The sequence below is a fragment of the Cricetulus griseus genome, chromosome 4, assembly GCF_003668045.3.
Source record: "Cricetulus griseus strain 17A/GY chromosome 4, alternate assembly CriGri-PICRH-1.0, whole genome shotgun sequence".
NCBI classification, from domain to species: Eukaryota; Metazoa; Chordata; class Mammalia; order Rodentia; family Cricetidae; genus Cricetulus; species Cricetulus griseus.
The window spans coordinates 157,629,569-157,652,328 of record NC_048597.1 but is presented as its reverse complement, the minus strand read 5'-3'; the positions used below and the strand labels follow the sequence as shown (position 1 = coordinate 157,652,328).

The 22,760-nt window shown below is 47.4% G+C and overlaps 1 protein-coding gene across 3 annotated transcripts; it reads right to left on the bottom strand.

The window, feature by feature from the left end:
• Positions 1-124: 124 nt before the first annotated feature.
• On the bottom strand, positions 125-22,634 carry Pcsk7 (proprotein convertase subtilisin/kexin type 7). Of its 3 annotated transcripts, XM_027412029.2 has the most exons (17): positions 22,527-22,634; positions 20,069-20,190; positions 19,008-19,487; positions 18,257-18,391; positions 17,484-17,649; positions 15,635-15,725; positions 14,231-14,285; positions 13,610-13,748; positions 12,553-12,653; positions 9,996-10,163; positions 9,453-9,560; positions 8,700-8,802; positions 3,674-3,830; positions 2,886-2,980; positions 2,006-2,099; positions 1,631-1,748; positions 994-1,359 (listed from the first exon to the last, which is right to left on the bottom strand). In XM_027412029.2, the coding sequence occupies exons 3-17, from the start codon at positions 19,473-19,475 to the stop codon at positions 994-996; spliced, it is 2,364 nt and encodes a 787-aa protein (XP_027267830.1). In that variant the 5' UTR covers positions 19,476-19,487; positions 20,069-20,190; positions 22,527-22,634. The 3 variants fall into 3 exon arrangements, with proteins under 3 accessions (XP_027267829.1, XP_027267830.1, XP_027267832.1); XM_027412028.2 differs by lacking the exon at positions 22,527-22,634 and having other exon boundaries at positions 125-1,359; positions 20,069-20,589; XM_027412031.2 differs by lacking the exons at positions 1,631-1,748; positions 22,527-22,634 and having other exon boundaries at positions 1,161-1,359; positions 20,069-20,591.
• Positions 22,635-22,760: the final 126 nt, after the last annotated feature.

Genomic DNA, 22,760 nt, shown 5'->3' with positions numbered 1-22,760 from the left:
TGACTTTTCAGGCCCCACAGACCCTGTGGATAGGAGGAAGTGGGCTGTGGGGAACAAGAGTGACCTGCAACCTGGATAGCTTTGGGAAGGCAGAAGGAAAGAAATGTGGGAAGTGACAAAATTGTTTGGCTTTTTATACTTCTGGTTTTTATTTTGGAAAAGCTGTGCAGAAAAAAATTCAACAAAATGTTGCTGTGAAAAGTAAAAATCAAATCTTAAGCATTAAAAAATTCTGATCAACAATCAGCTCAGAAGATGGGAAGGGGAGAAGGCCAAGAATGGAGAAAAAGTCAGGCAGATGGCTGGCCTCGGGAATGAAGGCCATTTCCCTGAGCACTTTGCAGAAGACAGGGTGGCCACAGCAGTGGCTCCCAAGTTGTCTTTGACAACATCAGTGTCTCAGCTCTCTGCAGTCCTGCCAACCAATGTCCCCAGTGAGGCATCAAGGGTGCTGGGGACCATGTGCCTCCCAGTTCTCCCAGGAGCACCACCATTCCTTCAGCAGGAAGAGAGAGTGGTGGTGAAGGAGACAGGCAGGCTTGAGGTTGGCTTTGGAGCAGGTGCACAGCAAAGGGTAATGAAGGCAGCTGCTTTCAGGGTAGGCATGTCCAGGTTCTTGCCAGCCTCTCCTCTGGGCCCTCTGCACAGTGACACTTGTGTGGAGTGCATTCCTGGGCACACAGGCACCTGTATAACTCACGAATGGGTGGAGGTCCTGGTGGCCTAGGTCACTGAGCAACCTCAGAGGGGTGAGATCAAGGGCTGCCTGTGTGGGTGCTGAACCCTGTCCGAGGCTTAACAGCAAAGCTCAGCTAGAGGAGCCCATATTCACCAATCCTCAACCACTGCTCTCAAGATGGCCCTCACCCTGAGGGTACCAAGAATGCCTCAGAGGCCTTGGGTTCCAGATGTCTCCTGAGCATCCATGATTGGAAGCCTCATCACCAATTTTACAAAGAGCCTGTTGCACGTGGAGGACTCTGGGTCCTAGGGTCAGCAGATCTGTCCATCCTTCCCCTGTAGCAGGTCTGGGGGTTGGTGCTGAGGACAGTCCAGGATACTCTTACTGCTCTGGGACAGATTCCAGTCCCTTTCTCTGAGCAGCTCTGGGGTAAGGAAGGTAGAGGTGGCAGTACAGCTTCCATTCTCCGAATCCACTCCATCCTGGTCCTTGCTGTTGCATAGAGGCACTGATTCTAGCTCTGTCCCCACCTCCCTGGAGTTCTGGCTCCGCTGGGGCCAGGGGCAGTGTCCACTCCTGCAACCTTGAGTGGAAGCCATGTTCCTCTGGCTCAAGTATATTTCTAGCATGTAATAAATGGTCCAGAAGACAGTGAAGCAGCCCACCAGCACCAGGGTCTAGGGAAAAGCCAAACACTGACAATTTTAGTGACCAGCTCTAGCCCAGGGAGTTTCTCCCTTCTGGGGACCACCTTCCCAACCCAACCATTGCTCTAGCCTTCCACACATACAGGTACTGTCCCTCAAGGAAGGAGCTAAAAGGCTAGGAGTGACACTAGGGATCCATGTCTTCCAAATCTCTTATTCCCAAGTTCACCTGGAGTAATGCCAAGGAAAAAATCTCCCAGGACAATCCTGTCAGCTATAGCTGGAGTTTTGGTCTCTGTACCTTGAGTGTATTAGGGGTAATGGTGTAACCATCCTCCTCAGGAATTTTCAGCCCAGGTGGGCAAGGCAGAGTGAAGCCATCATGCAGATATTTTCCACTCATAGCACTTTCTAACAGACTACAGGAAAGAAAAGACAAGGATACACTACTAACATGGCATCTATACAATCTGCCTTCTATCTTGTAGCTGAAGAGTGAAGGAAGCCCCAAAGCAGACAGAGTAGAAGTACCCCAGGTTCCCAGTCCATGACTCTTGTCACTGGCCTAAGCCTGAAGCACAGTGGGGTTCAGAATGCTGGCTCCCTTGGTGGCACCTCTTCCCCACCCCTCAAGAGCCATCACCCTCTCTTTTCTGAGGGATGTAGCCATACCTACCTTTGTCTGTCCTTGATGTCTACTGGACTCCACATGGAGCCATACAGGGTCAGCTGCCACTGCCGGAGGATGCCCACCTGGAGCGGCTCATCTCCTAGGGCAGTAAGTAGGTAGCCATGAGCTGTGCACTGTTGGTCATGCAGAACAGCAGAGCCTGGCCCACCCAGCCGCCCAAGGGGATTCAGACCCACACAGTCTGCCATAGCTTGTGACGCCCAGATCCCTAGAGTTCTACAGAAGTACCTCACAGGGCACCCTTGGGACAGAGCAAAAGGTTGAAGGCATATGGGAAGCAGTGTTTAGCCTTTGCCTCCCATACTCTGGGGTTTCATCTGGGATTTTCCTTCAAAGGAAAAAATGTCCTTCTATCAAATTACAGGTTCAAAAGATGCCAGTCCAGCAAATATCTAAAAGACTGGAGGCTGGGAAGGCTGGGCTCCATTTCTAGTCTCCATGTTGACACTGCAGATAGTCAGTATTCTTGCTATTGTGACCTTCACTGCTACCGTGATCCTATGTATGTCACTTCAAGCCTAAGGACCTCAGTTTTTCTAAAAAGTAAAATGGTGAAAATTTGTCCTGCCCTTACCTGCCTATCAGGGCTGGCCGAAGGATGGTTATATGTGAAAGGGCTTGAAATGTGGTTTCAACAAGGAATATTTGTTGCTATCCTGAGGAAAAATTGATCAGTCACTTCTCCAAGGAATATAGAGGCAGTATAAATGAGCACTTAGGGACAATGCCTACTTTTAGGACAGGACATACTTCTTGGCATGTACCATATTCACCAACAGCAACCCTACCTATTACCCATGGAACACTGCCTGTGGGGCATGTGAGACTCAAGGGGCACAAGGTAGTGTAAGGCAGGCGGGCTCACCTACATCCCTGATAGCCAGTCTGTAGGTGCCTCTTGCTCTCTCCCCCCAGCATCGCACAGTGGAAAAGGTCCAGTCATTGAAGCCATTAGGATCCCTAGGAAAGAGCAAAGCAGAACACATGGATGGCCTGGCGCAGACAGTTAACTTTATCCCAGAAACACGCAAGGAACTATAAGCATTTGGGAAGGTGCTATTAAGAGTCCTTAAGTGCCACCCTGTTCTTGGGATCTTGGGGTAGGAGGAACTTATGTCCCTGTCTCCAGTAAAGGACAACATGGAGAAATCCCACAGATTTAAGTTTCTTTTCTTTCTCTTTTAGACAAGTCTCACTATAAAGTCCTAGCTGCTCTTGAACTCTTTCTTTTCCACCCTTGCAACTTGAGTGCTGGGTTACAGTATATGCTGCTCCTTTTTCAGCCTTGCTAGCCATTGAGCCCAGCAAGCTAAGCAAATGTCTGCAAGAGAGCCATACCTTCAGCTGTTTGCTTTTGAAACTGGGACTTTGTAGATAGCCCAGGCTGGTGTCAAACTCATGATCCTCCTGTCTTATCAGCCTCTCCAGTGCTACAACCATACCCACACTATTACTCTTAGCTTTCCAAAGAACTAGAGGGAATCTATGCAGAATATAATGCCAAGTATGTTATAAATACTTGAATAAAGCATGGCCCATGGCTTCTAGTTGCTAAGGACAAGTGGTACAGTTTCTTAGGACAGTGTCAGCATTTTCTTAAGAAAAGCACTTATTATGAAGAGGGGTCAGCAGGCTAGGGGCAGGTGTACATACGAGTCCATGCTGCGGGGCGCGCCAATCAAAGACATCATGCCACTGGGACAAAACAGTTTCAGTTCTAAGCTGCCACGTCGTGGGTGAGTGATGGAGACTGTCACTGCCACATGTTCCAGAGTCTTCAGCCCCGACATCTCCAGGTCCATCCTGCTGACTGTAGGAAGTCAGGCTTGGCAGCTGGGAAACCAGCCCATAAACACTTACGCCCTCATTTCATCCCAACATATACAAAGGTACACATGTATTGAAGCCACATACAAACATCTTTGGCACAACGTAGACAAGCAAATGGAATACAGTGCTGCAAACAAGTTCCCATCTAGCTCAGGGTCTAGTTAGGGAGTCAACATGGCCAAGATGATGTAAGGACCCCATCATTCATCCATCTAAAGCCCACCCACTATGCACCTCCCACATTGTAGGTATGGTATGAGCTGTATGAAATACAAAGAGAAGTGAGTATAGTCCCTTCCTTTATCTGAAAATAGAAAATGATACATGACATGCATAACTGATACGGGGCATATTAGATGAGTTGAGGCACATAGCAGGGAGACATGCCAAAAAATAAGGAAATCAACTCAGACTAGCACAGCACATTCTAGAAGGGGAAACAGCAAGCAGGGCAGTGGTGGCGCATGCCTTTAATCCCAGTGCTCAGGAAGCAGAGGCAGGTGAACCTCTGTGAGTTTGAGGCCAGCCTGGTCTACAAAGCGAGTTCCAGGACTGTTACACAGAAAACCCTGTCTCGAAACAGCCCCCCCCCCCCCAACACACACCAAAAAAAGGAGAAATGCCACTAAAAAGATAGAGGTAAACAATTTTCACATATAGAAGATAATACAGTATTAATTTATAAAGTTACTAGAGTGGATGCACTTCAAAGAAGTTATGCAGAACAAAAAAGATAATCTCAAAAGGATATATACTGCATAATTACACTTTATGACTTTCTCTAAGTAACACATCTGTAGAGATAGAAAACAGATGTTCTCAGGACTCAGGGATGGGAAAGGGGTTCATGGCCAAAGGAGTCCTGGGATAGCACATTTCAGATCCTGACTCTGGTAGTGGTTACAAAGGTATAAACATGATCAATCACAGAGACACAGAGACAGAGACAGAGACAGACAGACAGACAGACACCAGACACACACACACACACACACATACACACACACACACACACACACACACACACACACACACACACACACACACACACGTTGAATGCGTGCAAAACTGGTGAAACGGATCATGTTCTATGGATTGCGCCCATATCAGGTTCTCGGCTTTGATACTGTATAATAATTATATGACATTAACATTGGGGAAAGGTACATGAGATTTACTTGCTCATTATTTTGTAACTTTCTACAAATCTACAATTATTTCAACTGACAAACTGGAGACTAAGAAATTAGACTGCAGTGAGACAGAATTCTTCCTAAAGATCTTTTCTAACATTAATTTTTCCCAACACTGGGGCTGGAGAGATGGCTCAGTGGTTAAGAGCACTAACTATTCTTCCAGAGGTCCTGAGTTCAATTCCCAGCAACCACATGGTGGCTCACAACCACCTTGAATGAGATCTGGTGCCCTCTGATGGCATGCAGGCACAAGACTGCATACACAATAAATAAATAAATAAATAAATAAATAAATAAATAAATATTTTCCCAACACATAAGACAAAGAGTGACACCTCAATTTTACAGATAAGGAAGAGAGAGAAGCGCTGAGAAGTATGAGAAAGGGAAGCTAAGATGAGAAGGACTTAACTTTTTTGCTTTTTTTTTTTCTCCGAGACAGTGTTTCTCTGTAGCTTTGGAGGCTGTCCTGGAACTCACTCTGTAGACCAGGCTGGCCTCAAACTCACAGAGATCCACCTGCCTCTGCCTCCCAAGTGCTGGGATTAAAGGCGTGCACCACCAATGCCCAGCTAGGACTTTACTTTTTGGTTTGTTTTTTTTTTTAGACAGAGTTTCTCTGTGTAGCCCTTGCTGTCTTGGCACTCACTCTGTAGGCCATGGTTGACTTCAACATGGTTTAGTAACTGCCATTATGGGTGTGCTTATTATAGAAGCAATACAAACTGGTCGGAGGTATGTTAGAAAAGTAGATGAACAAAAGTAAAAATGGAAGGCACCCATACTCCTGCAAGGCATTGGTTACTATCCACCTTGCCTCTCTGTGGACATAGGCATAAGTGTATTTTCATAGATCTCATTTGTCCTATCCTGTCTAAAAATGGCCCTTCCATTCCTATTTCCTGGTTCTCTAATATCCTATAGCTCTTCTCACAGTTTACATCTCTAGTTCCCTTTGCCTTCTTGTTCTTTTCATACACTATTTGGCAAGAGTCAAACACCAGCTCAGTTATTGATCTCCTTGGCTCGATCTCTGTGCTTGTGTCTTTTCTACTACAACAAAAAACAAACACACATAAGTCCTTTTACCATTCTTCACTTGCCTCTGTCTGCTAGTCAAAAGCACAGGCTCAGGGGCTGTAGAGATGGCTCAGTGGTTAAAAGCAGTGGCTACTCTGCCAGAGACCTGGGTTCAATTCTCAGCACTCACAGGGCTAACAATTGTCTAGAACTCCAATCCCAGGGGATATAGTGCCCTCTTCTGGCCTCTGAGGGCACCAGGCACACAAGGGAGCATAGATATACAAACAGGCAAAGCACACAGACACATAAAAATTTAAAAAACCCCAGCAAACAAGCAAGCAAGCAAAACATCAGCAGCAGACTCTAGAGCCATCCACTGGGCTCAAATCCTAGCTGTCACTTCCTGGCATTGAAAACTGAGTTAGCTGCTTTATCTCTATACTCAGGCTAGTAACAGGACCTGGCCCTCGGGTTGTTAGTATAGCTTAACTGTACAGAACAGCACCTAGCAAGTATTAAGGCTTTGTAAGTATTACATATTATTACTCCTTTACAGTCAGACTTCTTGAGAAAGCTGTTTATATTCACTACTGTTTCTTCCTTCCTAATCATCCTTTGCATTTTTCTATCAAAAAGCACAGCATGAATTTTCCTTTTGTGGTTTCAAGGTTTGGACCCAAGGCCTGTTGTACGCTAAGTGCTCTACCAGAGTTTTATCCTAAACCCCCCTTTAAAAAAAAAAAAAAACTTTAAAATTTTATGTGCATTGCTGTTTTGCTTGCATATATTTGTGTGAGGATGTTGGCTCCCCTAGAACTAGAGTTACAGACAGTTGTGAGCTGCCATGTGGGTGCTGGGAACTGAACTCAGGTCCTCTGGAGAACAGCCACTGCTCTTAACCACTAAGCCATCTCTCCAGCCCTCCTAAGCCCCTTTTTATTATTGTTTGACTCAAAAACAATTTTATTATGTATAATGTTCTGCCTCCATGTATGCCTGCAGGCCAGAAGAGGGCACCAGATCTCATTAAGAATGTTTGTGAGCCACTATGTGGTTGCTGGGAATTGAACTCAGGACCTCTGGAAGAGCAGCCAGTGCTCTTAACCACTGAGCCATCTCTCCAGCCCCCTATTGTTTGACTTTTATTTTAGTGTTTTTTTTTAAAAAGATTTAGCTTGGTGGTACACACTTTTATTCCTAGCACTTGGGAAGCAGAGGCATGAGGATCTCTGAATCTGAGGTCAGTCTGGTCTACAGAGCCAGTTCCAAGACAGTCAGGGTTAACAGAGAAACCCTGTCTCAAATCCCGCCCCCTCCCCACCCCCCACCTCCCCCAAAAAGATGTGTGGCTAGAGAGGTCTCTGTCCCTCCAAGTTCACTTGCTCATCTGACAGAAGTGACAGGAAACAGCCCTGGATGGAGTAAAGGTTAAATGGCCCACAATCCCCCAGACAGTGTGTGAGGGCCAGGGGCTTCCCAGAACTACATTTTTGGGTATGTTTCCTGACAGCATGCCTTTTAGGGAAAAGTGTGTTCCCTAGGCCCTAGGTCTCCTTCTATGCATAGGGAATGGCAAGAGTGGGATATGCTTAGGGAGAAAGGCATTCGACCTTTCTCATTGAAGCCTCCATGGAGAGAGACAGTCTGCCTTATCCTCCCACCCAAGGTCCCTCCTTTTGTCATTCCTTCTCCTAGACACCAAGTCTCTGCTTTGAGCATTTTCAAGGGGCACAGGAAAAATAAGGACAGAGTTCTGACATCAGTAAGAAGCACAACACATCTCAATATTCACAAACAGTAGCAAATAACTCTGCTTGTCAAAATTTCTCAGGGGAAAAAAAATTGGCCCATGAGGGTAAGTGTAGGAACAGCTGGGGAATGTGCACAAAGAGAGGCTGGGGTATAGCTTAGTAGCTGAGTATGTGCTTAGCACTTATGAGGCACTGGTTCTCTTACAAGCACCAAAACAACAATTACAGTGCAGGCAGAGGGTCACTGAGCAAAACATCTGGATCGAGCTTCCCATTTCTCTTGGAAGGGTTTCCACCTCTGTTTTCAACATATAAACACATCCCCTGGCTTAGAAGATACCTTTCACTCCTTTACACAGAGACTTTATAATGGGAAGCCATGGAGGTAAGAGCAGAGGATATAGTAGGCAACCCTAGCCCAGGGCACCTATACTTTTCCCTTGGTCCCACCTCTAAGATATGGCATCTGGCTTTCTCTGGAGGAGCTTGGGAACCAAAGTCTCACATTCCTCTCCTTCATGCTGAGGCCACTGGACTGCAAGACATTAGCATGAAAGTCAGAGGAACTACTTTCACCTCCTGCTGAGGTTCCCAGAGCCCCACTCCCACTCTATCCACTGCTGTCCTAGCCCATTGCTCACAGCTCCTTTTTACTACTAGGAACTCAGGAGAAAGGTCTTGTTAAGCAGCCAGGGGGCCAGCCAACTCAGAAGCAGCAACATGCCCTAAAATGGTCAAAGAAAACTCCACAGGTTTGGCTGCAGCTCAGCTCCTGAAGGAAGGGGGAGAACTGGGCAGGGAGGATGAGCTTAGCATAGCTTCCCCATCACCCGCCTCAAGTCTTAGACCTAAGATTAACCCCTTGTGCTGAAGGCTTACCATTCCATAGCACCTCCAGAGAATTGGGGGACCGAGGAACAGCCTTATTTTCTTTCAGCACAGGGCTGACATAGGAGGCTAAGTAAGGGACAGACGTCCAGATCTGTTCAAGGAAAGTAAGGGACAGCAATTAACAAACAAAGCTTATTGTAATTCCATTCTTATATACACACACACACACACACACACACACACACACACACACACACACACACACACACACACCCTCAGTAAGATTCTTTAAGGTCTAACTCTCAAGCTTTTGTTTTTTGTTTTTTTTTTCCGAGACAGGGTTTCTCTGTATTGCTTTGGAGCTTGTCCTGGAACTCGCTCTGTAGACCAGGCTGGCCTCCGAACTCACAGAGATCCACCTGCCTCTGCCTCCCAAGTGCTGGGATTAAAGGTGTGCAGCACCACCTCCCAGCTTCTAGCTTTTGTGTTATTCTACTCTTTTACTCCAGGCTCCTTCTGTACCCCAAATGCTCCTGACTACACCAAGTTAAGGAATCAGAGGAAATGGCATATCTAGAATGGAAGGGTACAACCAGAACCACTGAAAGCCCAGACCCCATTCAAGCTCTGCTACTCTAACAGCTTGGGGAACTTCTGTTTTTCACTGATAAGATGGCTACCAGCCAGGATGAGGGCTAACGTGACCAAGTGCCTGTAAAATGCCAGGCAATGTTTAGGTATCAGGTAGCCTTCCCTCAGTCTCCCTATGCAGGGTGTCCTGCTAGCTAACATCTCATTCACCTTGGCTGCATTGACGAGTCTCCAAGCGTTGAGCAGGCCGAAACCATGCTGATGGCTGTGGCTGAAGCCAGCCTCATTGGTGAGCCAGTCTGCATGATGATCCTCATACTGAAAGAGCAGAGGGTCTGGTTAATCTCTAGCATTCCCTTCTCTCAACTCACCTGCCAGCTGATCCAGTTCAGACATTCCCAATGAGGTGACGAGGAGTGGATCTGATCAAAAAAGCTGAGACCAAAGGTCAAAGTCCCATGATCTCACTACCTGAGTGGCTTGCCTCTGGAAAGGGAGCCAAGAGGACCAGCTCCCAAGTGAGAGTGCCCTGTCAGCTCATCTTAGGTAAACAGCCTGAGCAGAAGAGGGAGGAGTGAGCTCTGCTCTGTAATACTGATGGAGTCCTCACACCAGTGCTTTACATCTCCCACCACAAAAAAGGTTCACGTATCCCACCCAACATTTGAGACATTTTGAGTCTGGAGTCTCCTGATAGTCCAAACCTGGAATAGGGTGGGGCTGGGCACTTGTTAGCTAGTTATCAACTCTAACCTGGGTAGCTGTGAAGACAATGATGTGCTGGATGTCCCGCCATGTGAGGCAGGGCCGCACCTGCAGCATGAGGGCTATCATGCCAGCTGCCAGCGGAGCTGCAGCTGAGGTCCCTGTGTGGCCTTCCGTGCAGCCAGTGCCCTTCTGAAGGTCCCAGTCAGTGGTCACCTGCAAAGTGGAACAAGGAGTGGGGAGGTGTTAAGACACTGGAGGAGGGGAACAGGACAGTCCTCCAAACAGGTGGCTCTGCTCTTTCAAGAGCCATAACTTTCCTTATACAGAGGGCAGGTATAAGAGACCCTTCAGCTTTTGGGATGTCTAGATGATGGAAACTGCAGAGTGACTTTAGGGGCACAGCTGTAAGAAAAGGAGACGGGGCATGTGAGAGGATGTGGGCACACAGTTTCCTGATTCTTGCTCCTCTAATTCCTTTTTATCATTTCATTCCCAAATTCTCTATCTAACTATCCATAACCCAACTAGGCACAGAATTGGCCACAGCTGCTTGCAACTGGGCCCTAGCTGGAGCTGGGACAGTAAATGGTGACAGCATGGTCCCCAAGACGATTACTGCAGCCTTGCTTGAAGCCTGCTGCAGTTTCAGTATCTACATGGCTCATCTGCCAACTGGCCAACCACAGGACAACCTGCTTTCCTGCTCTGGTTGGTGTCTGGGTTGGGTTTCTGTGAGCCCCTCTTTCCTACTCACATTTCTCAAATGAGACATATAAGTCGGGAAAAGACTGTATCTGTCTGTTTGGTATCAAGTTCTTTTCATGTCCCATCAACAGAAGTGCATCAAACGTTTAGCTGAGCAAGCCCTGATAAACCTGCTCCCCCACACAAAGCCAGTACAGGCTAGAACTTGTTTCGTTCAAACTTCTCTTCTGGGTCAGATAACAGGACGCCAACTTCCTCCAAGAGTAGCCTTTCTCCATTGTATTTCTGGCACCCCTTTCCAGCTGTTACAGCAGCTGCCAAAAGATGTAATTTTCACCCAGACACTGTGCACTCTCAAAGGAAAAGCACTCCAAGTTGTAGTCTCAACGAGAAAGGAAGTCTGGTTGGTGCCAGGGAGCAGATTGATTTTTTCCTGTTAAGGAAACAGCCTCACAGCGATGTCTAGAGTACAGATGTGAAGTCTGTGAACTTGCCCATAATGGCAAGAACATCACACAGCACTAGGAAAATCTAGGGAAGCTCCCTGGGCGGGAAGCCAGATGGTGGGAAGCCTATTCCCCTGGCCCTTACCCTCAGAGGCACAGCTCCATCCAGCTGCCTGGTCACACAAACATGAGGTTGCCAAAGCAAGGGCATTCCAAAGATGGGAACTTGGCTGAATAAACTCACTTTTCAAATCCAGACAAATTATAGTTCAGATGGAAGGTGGGGGTGAAAAACTGAGTTGAGTTGAGAGGGCAAGTTAGGCTATGTTGAGCAACAATGATTCTGCTACAGAGCCTTCTGAGGTCCCTCGCAGGTGGGCAGGAGTGGATGTGAGTCCCAAAGCTCTGCCAGGTGGTAAAGAGCATAACAAGTTCCTGTTCTTCCTAACACAGGCTAGTAGCACCCCAGGCTGCCTGCAAGCTTCTTGCTTTTCACTTTAGTCTGCTCCCTTCTCTGTTCTCCCTGGGGTGGGGGTCAACTGGCATAGAGCCTTGGAACATTGTGTTGACCAGAAGTCATTTACTGGCATAACAAACTTTTCATTTTGGAAATGAACTTGACCCTGTGTGAAGATGAAGCTGCTTAATTCCCAATGGCCCCAGAGACCTCCCAACTGGCCACTGGCAAAAGCTGACAAACGACTGGCTCCTGCCCAGCTCTGGCCTGGAATCTTCTATTCTTACTTGACACTGTTAGAGGCAACAGAGACATACAGAGTGCTCTAGGACTTTGGTCCAGAGGCCTGATTTAGATAGGCTGGGTTAGAGTCCTTCAAGGGTTGTGTGGGCTACAGAAGCTTCATCCCCCTGTTGCATCCTGAGGCTTTGGCTTTAATCAGAACTCTAGGGAAGGATGGGGTCACACAGACACAAGCTAGTTCCAACTTGCTCTCTTGTGCAACCCTGAGATAAGCATTGCCTTTATTCCTAAGGTGAACATGGTAGTCAATATTTATAAAAAGGACTGAACAGCACTGCAGTGATGGACAGCCTACAAAAGGTAGTAAAGCCCAAATTCTACCACAGGGATCCTATTACCAAGTTAAAAAAAAGTTTAAGATCAAAGTCACTAATGCAAGAGATCAGAAATTCAAGGCCTTCTCAGCTACATAGTAAATTCAAGGCCAGCCTAGGTTATATGAGATCCTAACACAAAGAACAGGGTGGAAGAAAAATGTTTTACCAGGTATACTGTGTCACACCTGTAATCTCAACTTGTGAGAGGCCAAGGCAGGAAAATGGTTCGTAAGTTCAAGGCCAATCTGAACCATATTATGAATCCAAAGCCAGCCTCAGCTTCAGAGTGAGCCCTTGTCTTGAACCACCCCACCACCAGCTCATAAGAGGCCGGAGAGAAAACTTGTAAGAAATCCCCCAAAGAAAGCGCTCACAATGCTCCGAAGCATCTTGTCTCCACCACTGAATGTAACTGCCAGCATGGAGGCACACTCCTCTGCATAAAAAGGCATCCGTCCCTCCTCATCCACAGCACCTGACAAGAAAAAGTAAGATGGAGGCTCACATGAGTGGATCCTATAGCTAGCACCTGATTCTAGAGTTGCCTTTATCAGGAAGAGAAGGGTTCAACCTGAGTTGAAAGAACAATCACAGTCCTCATCTGCATGTAGGCAGGTAGCCTCAAATGGCAGAGGGAATTCTTGCACTATGCCACTGTTCCACAGGCTTCAGGCAAAATCAATGGCCTCCAATCTCTATACCTAAATCACTTGTTTTCAGTATTTACTAAGATCTACTAAGAGCCACATTAGAGTCATGTGGAGAAAGCCACACCCTGGAAGGGGTAGCAAGGAGGCAGTGTGCAGTGGTGGAGAGGGTGGGAACACTCCCTTGTGATCTAGGGATTCACTACTAGGCTGATGCCAAGGAGTAGTCAGGTAGAAAGTAAGCAAATAATAATAAAAATGGGGGGGCTGGAGAGATGGCTCAGAGGTTAAGAACACTGACTGCTCTTCCAGAGGTCTTGAGTTCAATTCCCAGCAACCACATGGTGGCTCACAACCATCCATTATGAGATCTGGTGCCCTCTTCTGGTGTGCAGATATACATGGAAGCAGAATGTTGTATACATAATAAATAAATAAAATCTTAAAAAAAATAATAAAAATGGAACAACAAATTCTATGATTGGGAGTACAAGCCAACGGTCCTTAATTCAGGTTAAAGGGTAGCCAGAGGCAGCTTCAAGCCAGTGGCCATGGAAAGAGACAAGAGTAGAAGTCAAGCCCATCCTAATGGTAGTGGAGACAGGTGGGTGATTTCTGGGGAATGGTTGAACATGTCCCAGAGAACCTCTCAGAACCTGCAGGAGCTGGGCTAGTCCTGTTTGATGGTCAAGAAATGATCATGGTTACACACTTAGATAAACAGAGTGAAGCGATACATAAAATATACCCGCTGACCCCATTCTCATAGTCTCCAGACCACTACCTATTGTGACAGTGTAGATGGAGTTGGCATAGCCATCATAGTTGCAGTTGTCATTGTGCTGGCCCCCGTTACCACTGGCAACCACAAAGATACTCCCAAAGCCTTGGCGACCAGCTATCACTCCATGTTGTAAGGCAGCCTGAAGAACAAAAATGTCAGGCTATTAGTCAAGGAGTTAATAGACAGACCTGTACCTATTGGACCAGCCACTCTTCTCCCACTTCTAGAAAGAAAAGAAAAATAAAAAGGGCATTGGGCAAGGGGGAAGGATATTTAGACACAGACATTAAGGTGGGAGAAAGCTAAGAGTTAAACAGTGTTTGACAGATATATTCTGCTTATCAGGTAACAGAGCAGGGTGAGGAACAGAAACTTAGACTGAGATCCTAGAGAAATAAGCTGGAAGCTGTTCCATTCCTTTCTCTGAGAACCAGTGTTCCACTGGCCCAACCCTAAGCAAGGCATATACTTCCTTGAAAGGATGGATGACACAGCTATGCTAAATGGTGTAATCTGGGCACTATGAGGGTAGGGCGAGAAGAGGGTTTGACTGGTGGTTCTTCTAGAACCACCAGAATGAGGAGGATGTCAAGTTGCCCAGTACTCATGCACCTCATTTACCTTTCCGAGCTGGTGAGGACCATCCACTGTCTTCCCATCATCATCTGGACCCCAGCTGTTGAAATACACAAAGGGAATGGTGGAACAAACTTGGAGCTACCTAGTTAGGGTCTCCCAGTTTTACCAAGTCACTCACTTATCTGCAGCTTTCTCATCTCCCAAGGAACCCCACGATTAAAAGATACATGGTGTCAAAGGTCCATTTTCTTCCAAAGTGGAAAATGGAAGTGTATGCTACAGTTCTTTTACTTGGAAATGTCCCCAACTTAGGAAGACTTTTATCCTGTCTACCCTTCTCCTCATGTCCCAGGAAGCAGGAGATACATAGTGGAATAGGGGCACGATCATTCCTGTGGTCTCCAGATCTACTACTAGGCTTGATGAGAGATGTTTAGATTGCATATGCTTTTTAGTCTTTTTTTATTAATTACAATTATTTTATCTGAGTGTTCTGTCTGAATGTATATACAAGAATAACAAGTGTAGAGTGCCCGAGGAGGCTAGGTGTCAGATACCCTCAAACTGGAGTGACAGATGATTGTGAGCCACCATGTGAGTGCTGCAAACCAAAACCAGTTCCTTTGCAAGAGCATTAAGTGCTCTTAGCCACTAAGTCATCTCTCCTGCTTCAAGTTCTTTTTTTCCCTTGGTTGTCCTTGAGACAGGGTCTATCTATATAGCCCTGGCTGTCCTAGAACTCATGTAGACCAGGCTGGTTCAAATTCAGAGATCTGCCTGCCTCTGCCTCCTAAGTGCTGTGATTAAAGGTGTGTGCTACCATGCCTGGCAAGTCCTTGGTTCTTAAGGTAAGCAGGGCCTATGAGATGCCTCAGCAGTAAAGGTGCCTGCTGTGCAAGCCTAGAGACTGAGTTTGATCCCTGGAGCCATACAAAAGTAGAAGGAGAAGTGTCTACACAAAGTAGTCCTCTGATCATGGAATGCAACCCCTCCCCAATAATAATAATAATAATAATAATAATAATAACAATAATAATAATAATTTAAACTTAAAAGAATCTAAGAAAGGTACTAGTTTGGGGGAAGAATAAATAGGCTCTATCAATATGAATGGGGCCACCCTAAATTCATCTTATACAGCCACTTGATCCATAGTCTAAAGCTTTGTGTGCAGTTTTGAAAGTGGCACTGAGAATTCAGCCTACTTTTTTCTAAGAGCCTTGTGAGTTTACACAATACGAGCATGTTGGGACACTCTTTTTGTGGCAATCTGATTACTAGAGTGACAGGGGTTTGACACTGAGTATCCAGAGGCTAGGGATCTGGATAAATGAGGAAAACAGCCTTATTAGCGCAGTCCTGCTAGGCCAGAAGCAGCCTGTTTCGCTATGCTTTTGTTGAAGATCTGTTCCAGGCTCTTACCCTTTCACCTGCAGCTCTCCTTACCTGCAGCTGTAGATGTCATTGATCTGATAGTGCTTGTTGAATGCCACAGCCTCCATACTGTCTGTGAGTGGTCCATCCAGCACCCGGATACCTAGGCATTGAAGGTATACCAGCTCCTCAATGATGGTTGTCCCACAAGAAACTAGAAATAGTGCACATTCCCCAAGTGTGGTGCCAGGTGGTAGGGAGGTATGTAAACGACTTACTTTTCCCTATATGTTCTTTTTGTTTGTTTGTTTGTTTGTTTTTTGAGACAGGGTTCCTCTATGTAACTTGGCTGTCCTGGAAATTACTCTGTAGACCAGGCTGGCCTTGAACTCACAGAGAATGCCTGTATCTGCCTCTCGAGTGCTGGGATTAAAGGCATGCACCACCACCACCTGGCTTCCTATATGTTCTTTTGTATGTGCATGTTTCATGGCTACACATGTGTGGGGGTGTTGCATATCCACACATATGTGTGTATGGAGGTAAAAGGTCTATCTCAGGTATCATTCTTCAGAACCCTTGTTGTTTTTGATACAGGGTCTCCCATTCATACCCAGGGCTTGACAATTAAGTTAGGCTGGCTTGCCAGTGAGCCCCAGGGGTTCATCGTCTCTGTCTTCCCAGTGCTGGAATTACAAAAGCACTCAATCATTCCAGCTTTTTACATGGGTGTCAGGGATTGAACTCAGGTCCTCAGCCTTGCATGACAAGCACTTTACAGAGCTACATACCAACCCCTCTTTTGTAGTTTGGATCCTTAAACAAAAATGTTCCGTTTTTTTTTTTTTAAAACAGGGTCTCAAAAAGTGCAGGCTTGCCTTAAACTTACTACATATGTAGCAGAGGATGAACCCCCAGATACTCCTGCCTTTACATCTCAAAGTCTGGGATTTTGGATAGGCATGTATATACCACCATGCCTAACTTTCAAAGGTGTCTTTTACTATCATGCTTAAACTCAGATCTACTGGCCCTGAGAGGTGGGAAGCACTAGGCTAGAATGGAGGTAAGTCAAGATTTCCCCTTAGTTTGGCATTTCACATCAAACACCTAGCTGTGCTCAGCACAGCAAAGGAATTAAGTGAACAGGAATCATTGTCTTTGCTCTCCCAGTTATGCTCAAGTTCTCACTCTAAGATGGAGAGGGACACATTGTGGTGACAAGGTAAGGACAAATGGAAATTTCAGAAGGGGCTTAGACCCTGAATGTTTCTGGCCTCTTCTATAGTCTAATTTGCAGAATGCTGAGGCCCCCTGCTGGAGAACATGAGGTTTACAGCCAGGCTTTCACTAGGATTCAGGGGTAGTGCTAATCCTTTCCCCCATTAACAAGACTGAGAGATAGATGAAAGAACCATAGAACTACCTCTGGCTGGAGACTAGGCTCTCTTGAGAGAATGGAGACTGGAGAGGTAGGACTGAGAGAGCAGCCTCCACAGATTAGAGTTGTGGAAGGCAAACTGATGAGAAGGCACTTCAGGAAATAGGAAAACACTAGCAGAGTATACTCAGGCCGAGGGAGTTGGTACAGTGATGTGGGTCACTGGTGAGTACAGCCATGATCAGAAACGGAAAGGAGACTTGAGCAGGTGTAGCTTGGGACCTCCAACCCACAACATGGGCATTCCCACCTTTACCTATGTTATACTGTTAAATAAATACTGTTGCTATAAAAAGCCCATTAGAAATACCATGGCCCTGAAAGGTCAGTAAATTAATTAATTAACCTGTTATGCTCTTACTCCTTGCTCAAGGGTACAGACACTGAGGATGGGAGAAAGAAATTTCAAAATGGGGAAGAGGGTAGAGAATGACCATTGTGTCCCAGGAGCTTACCAAGGACAGGGGAAGCATGAGTTACCTGCTATTCGGCTCCCATAGGCCACACCCACTGCACAGAAACTGTTGTTGGGCACAGCTGCAATTTCTCCTGCACACCTGGTCCCATGGTGGTTACCATTCTCCGCATCAGGGTGAGGCATAGGATCTGGGTCATTAGAGTTGAGGTCATAGCTACCCTCTGGGCTCTGAAACATTGAGGAGCCAACAATTGGTCACTTACTGGTTAGAATGGATCAGTTCCTAAATGTCAGAGAGAACAAGGAACTGGGAGTTTCTACCTCTACGTTAGAGTTAGCAAGTCCATCACCTTGAGTAAACAAGGGTTATGACACATGAGCTAAGGATACTGGGGAAAAACAGAGAAGGGCCAAAGCTTTTAGCAAACCTCTCTCTTGCCTATATAGGACTGTGGCCGATGCTTGGGGGAAATCTGGGATAAAAGAGATTTCAGATTCTCTAAGAGAAACACCTTACACCTTAGCCAGTTTTCAGAACCTCTTAAGAGAAAGTAATAGGTGCCCATAAGGCCACTCCCTGCTCCCCAGGGCAGGAGTAGCAACAACAGGAAGCAGGAAGTATTGCCTGGAATCGCGATTGCTATAGACTAAAGTCACCTTCTGGGCCTTAACTGCCAGTCTGGAAAGCTAACTGAGAAAGGAAGGTAGAACAGCACTAGCCCCCCTCCCAGGCTGTTTGGCTTGGCTCAGCACTTTCTAGGAAAGGGAACAAAAGGGAGGTAACACCAAAGAGAAGGAGCAATGTGGCAGCAAGGGGTCATTCCAGGCCACTCACATAGTTGGGTGCAATGTCCTGGATGGTGTGCTCCACTCCATCGTCCACCACCACCACCGTCACCCCTCGCCCAGTAACATTTCGCTCCCACACACCTGTCACATTGATGTCTCTGCCTGGGCTCCGCCGATTATTCTGTAGGAGAGACAGAGAAATCCAGGGACACACAGGTTGGCTCAAAGGGACAAGTTAATGCTACTCCCTCCCTTGGCTTCTACCAAAAAGCCAAACAGAGGCCATAGACCAACAGAGTCCTGTCCCTCCATTCCTTGGTCTCCAAGAAAGTTTGGCATCACTTGTGGGTGACTCGGGGCGAAATGGTGGCTAGGGCTAAGTGGTAATTATTACACAATAAGGTTAGCAGTTAGCCTATATATCACAGGGTCTACCACTTGTAAGACACTTTTCTAAGTGCTTCACATTTATACTCATTTTAATGGTAACTCTATGAGGTATGTACTGCTACAGTCTCCATTTTACAGGGGCTGCACGGAGAGACGAAGCAGGTCAGCCAAAGGGACACACTAGAAAGTACAAGGCTAAAACAGAGGCTCAGGAAGAGTAGCCACAGTGAGTGCATACACCCTCAGCACTGCACTGCTCTTCACAGCAGACAGAGGAGGTATGGGCTAAGAGCAAACTCTATTCGTAGTCCACAGACATGTCCCCTCAGTCAAAGCACTAGGCAGCAGGAGAAAGCCTCAGCTGAAAGCACATTAGAGCCGAGCCTGTCTATCTGAGCTGTACTTACCAGGTGCCACTGCTGAGGGTACTTGGGATCATTGAAGTGGATGCTGCGCTTGGCCCGCTTCAGCAGCTTCTGCTCTGAGTGCCAGCGCACAGCTTCATGCTGGGCTAACACAGCCTCTGCCTGCTGCCGCATGGCCTCCACCTCCATGGCTTGCTTGTGCCCAGCTGGCTGGACGAGGAGGTAGTGCCCCTGCAGCTCTCCAATGCGCCCAGCATTCACCAGCCCTGCTGCCTGGGCCAGGGCATCTGCCTGTTGCATCAGACTCTCTTCCTTCCTCTCTCCTTCTAGGCTGTCCAGATGTACGGCCCAGCTTAGCCCCCCTGCACCCAAGCTGTCAAGCCCACTTGCCTCTGACAGACCCATGACCCAGGGAACCATAAAGAGGAGCCCAGCTAATTCCAGCCAGAGGCAGATGGGCAGGCCCAGGGGGGCATCCAAGTGTGGGACTTTCTGCCTCCCTTTCGGCATCAGAACAGCAGGCTGCAGACAAAAGGAAAGGACATCAGCAGAGAAGAGCCAGCAACAGCAGGAATCTCAGAGAGTGACTATGGTCTGTCAGTGTGTTCCCCTTGGAAAACACAACCCACTTATTTCAAGGGATTAGTCATTTGATATTCATATTCTCTCTCCATCCCCCTACCAATTACATTTACCTCTAATCAAAATGTTAACCCCAAGCTGGAGTATGAGCCAGGTCTAACCCCAGCGGATAATCTCCCATGGAACAATGGACCATCTCTGCTGCCCCAATAGCCTGGCATTACCCAGGTGCTCATGGGTTTCAGGCTGCTCACTCAGTATTCAAAGTACACATCATTCCCATAACTGACAGTATCAGGACCCCCCCTCCCTCTTTTTTGACAGGATCTCATCATATAGCTCTGGCTGTCCTGGAACTCAGTATGTAGACCAGGCTGGCCTCAAACTCATAGAGATCCACCTGCCTCTGCCTGGGATTACAGGTGTGTGCCAGCACACCCAGCTCTACCTCTCTCTTATTTAGAGACGACATAAATCTTCCCCAACTGACTTCTGACTCCTACAACGGGGCCCATTCCTACCTGGGCTCTCTGTGAAGTTTAGGTCCTGGTCTGGGTAACCACGTCACATTCATTTTGTGAAACTGGAGGAAAGGTGTCACCTTCACAGTGAGGACTGCTGACTGGGAAGACAAGCTGCAGACCTATGTGTCCCAAGAACCAGGGGGTGAAAAAAGTATCCCATCAAAGCCAGCAAAACAGGAGTGATAGTGAAGGCTAGGACTGACCAGTGACCAATGTTAAGTATCATCTCCAAGGACCTAAAGTGAGCCATAGCCTGGAAGAGATCCGTCACAACAAGGTCACACAACAAACCCAGATACCCCACTTCTTGACCTAGCATGTCATTCTTTTATCATTTGCTTTTCTGAAATCTTAGCAGGACTTTAAATGCTAGCATCTCCTGTTACCAGGAAACTGGCAATCCAGCCCCCAGGTGGGGAAATCAGGTAAAAAGCTGACAATAAAACTTATTGGGTGGTCCCCGAAGAAGGGGAGGGGGATAAGAACCCCTGAGCAAATCGGGAGGGGGGGAGGTGGAAAAGGAGAGGGGAAGAAGAGGAAGGGGGAGGAGAACAGAAGAGAACAGGAGGACTGAGACAGGGGAGGAATAACAGAGGGCAAGAAAGGAGATGCCTTGATAGAGGGAGCCAGTATAAGGTTTGGAGAGAGGTCTGGCACAGGGGAAAAGTTAGAGGATCCACAGGGATGACCCCAACTAAGATTGCCCTTCCCCTATAATGAGACTGGTTGCCATTACTAGAGCTTTATTCCAGTAGCTGATCGAAGCAGGAACAGGCACCCACAGCTAAACACTAAGCCATACTCCTGGAATCCAGTTCTGGAAAGGGAGGATGGATGAGCAAAGGAGCCAAGACTGTGCTGGAGAAACCTGCAGAAACAGTTGACCTGACCTAGTGAGAGCATGGAGACCCTAGTCGTAAAGCTGGGGAACCAGCATTGGACCTAACCAAGCCCTGTGAATGTGGGTGCCAGTTAGGAGGCCAGGGCAGTCTATGGGACCTCTAACAGTGGAGCCAGTCTTTATCCCTAGGCACAAATGGACTTTGGGAGCCCATTCCCTATGGAGGGATACTATTGCAGCCCAGATACAAGAAAGAGGACCTAGGCCATCCCCCAAATGATATGACAGACTTTGATGATCCCCCGTGGAGGGCCTCACTATCCTTGGGGAGTGGGTTGGGGGGAACCGGTGGGGAGCATGGGAGGATGGGAGGGTGAGGGAAAGGGGGATTGATAGGTAAATAAGAGTGTTTCTAAAATAAAAAATTAAAATTAAAAAATTATATCAAATAACAATCAGTAAACCTTAAAAAAAACTTATTGGGCATAAATGCATGTGGGTAACTGGGAGAATGGAAATGACTAGCAAGAAGGACTAAAGATCTGTCCCTGTCTCACCAAGTTGACTTCTCAGTGAGGGCACGCACTCTGCCCTGACTTTAATCACTCAAAGGACAACTGCCAAATTAAAATTAGTGAGCAACTGTGGGGGACAGGGACAAGGCACATGTGGGCTCCTGAGCTTCTTTAAAAGCCACTAAGTCTACTAAGCCCTACCTAGAGCAGTCCTAGTACCCAGACACACACTCAGATGGGGCCAAACTCAAAACAGTCTAGAAAAGGTATTCTGTCTTATGAAAGATTCCTTGGAAAGGTAGAGAAGTTATGCCAACAATCACTCCTCTCCCAGATTATTCTATTAGTGTAACTTATCCCTTTTCCTCGATTTTGTTTTTATTTTTTTAACTGGATTTTTTTGTATAAACAGCTGAGGACTCATGATCCTTACATGTGTGGGCCACCATGCCCTCAAGTTCCCGGACATATTCCCTCTTACATGCCTCCCTGACCCTGACTTGCTTCGATTGTCCCAGGATACCTAGTCTGCATAGAAGTACACTCAGAATCCAGTTAGAAAGCAGTCATTCACCCAGGCAGGCTCTTAGAGTCGCTGTAGGTTTCACATTTCTGGAAGAGAACCGAGCTTTACCTGTCGCCCAGGGCATAGCCACACTTATTCTCAAGCTTCCGGGCAAGAACTCATAAGCACCTTCCGATAGCAGACCCCATCTCCCTCAACTGCGAGGCCTATCAAAATAGCATTTAGTTATCAAGGGAGAAGAAGGGCATCTCTCCTGTTCAGGATTCTCCTCTCTAGCCACTGTCCTTCACGTTCCTTCACCCTGCTCAAAGCAACCATGTCAAGCACAGAATATTAGTTTCACGGGTGGTCCTTCCCAGCGTCCTCGGTTGCTCTGTGCAACACGCCCCTCTCTCATTAGGACCTATGCTATCCGGAACCTAAGAGCCGGAGGCCCCCGTCCCGCTCGGGTCGCCCACGCCAGGTCCCAAGGTGCCCTCAGCGCAGCTCCTCCTCCGCTTGTGCCGATCGCGCCAGTCCAGGGCCACCCGGATTTCCGAGGTCCAGCCCGCTACCCACTACTCCCCAACTCACCCGCAGCAGCCTCCTCCTCCTCCTCCACCTCCTCCTCCTCCTCCTCCTCAGCCTCCGCCGCTGCCTCCCTGCGGAAACTCGCGGCTTCCCGGGAGCCGGAGGAGCCACTGACAGCAACATCACTTCCGCCTGGCGCCGCAGCCAATCAGCGGCTGGGCCTTCGACCTCTCGACCCGCCGCGGGCCGAGCACAGGGCGCTCGGCCAACGCCTGCCGCCGGCTTCCGCCACAGGCC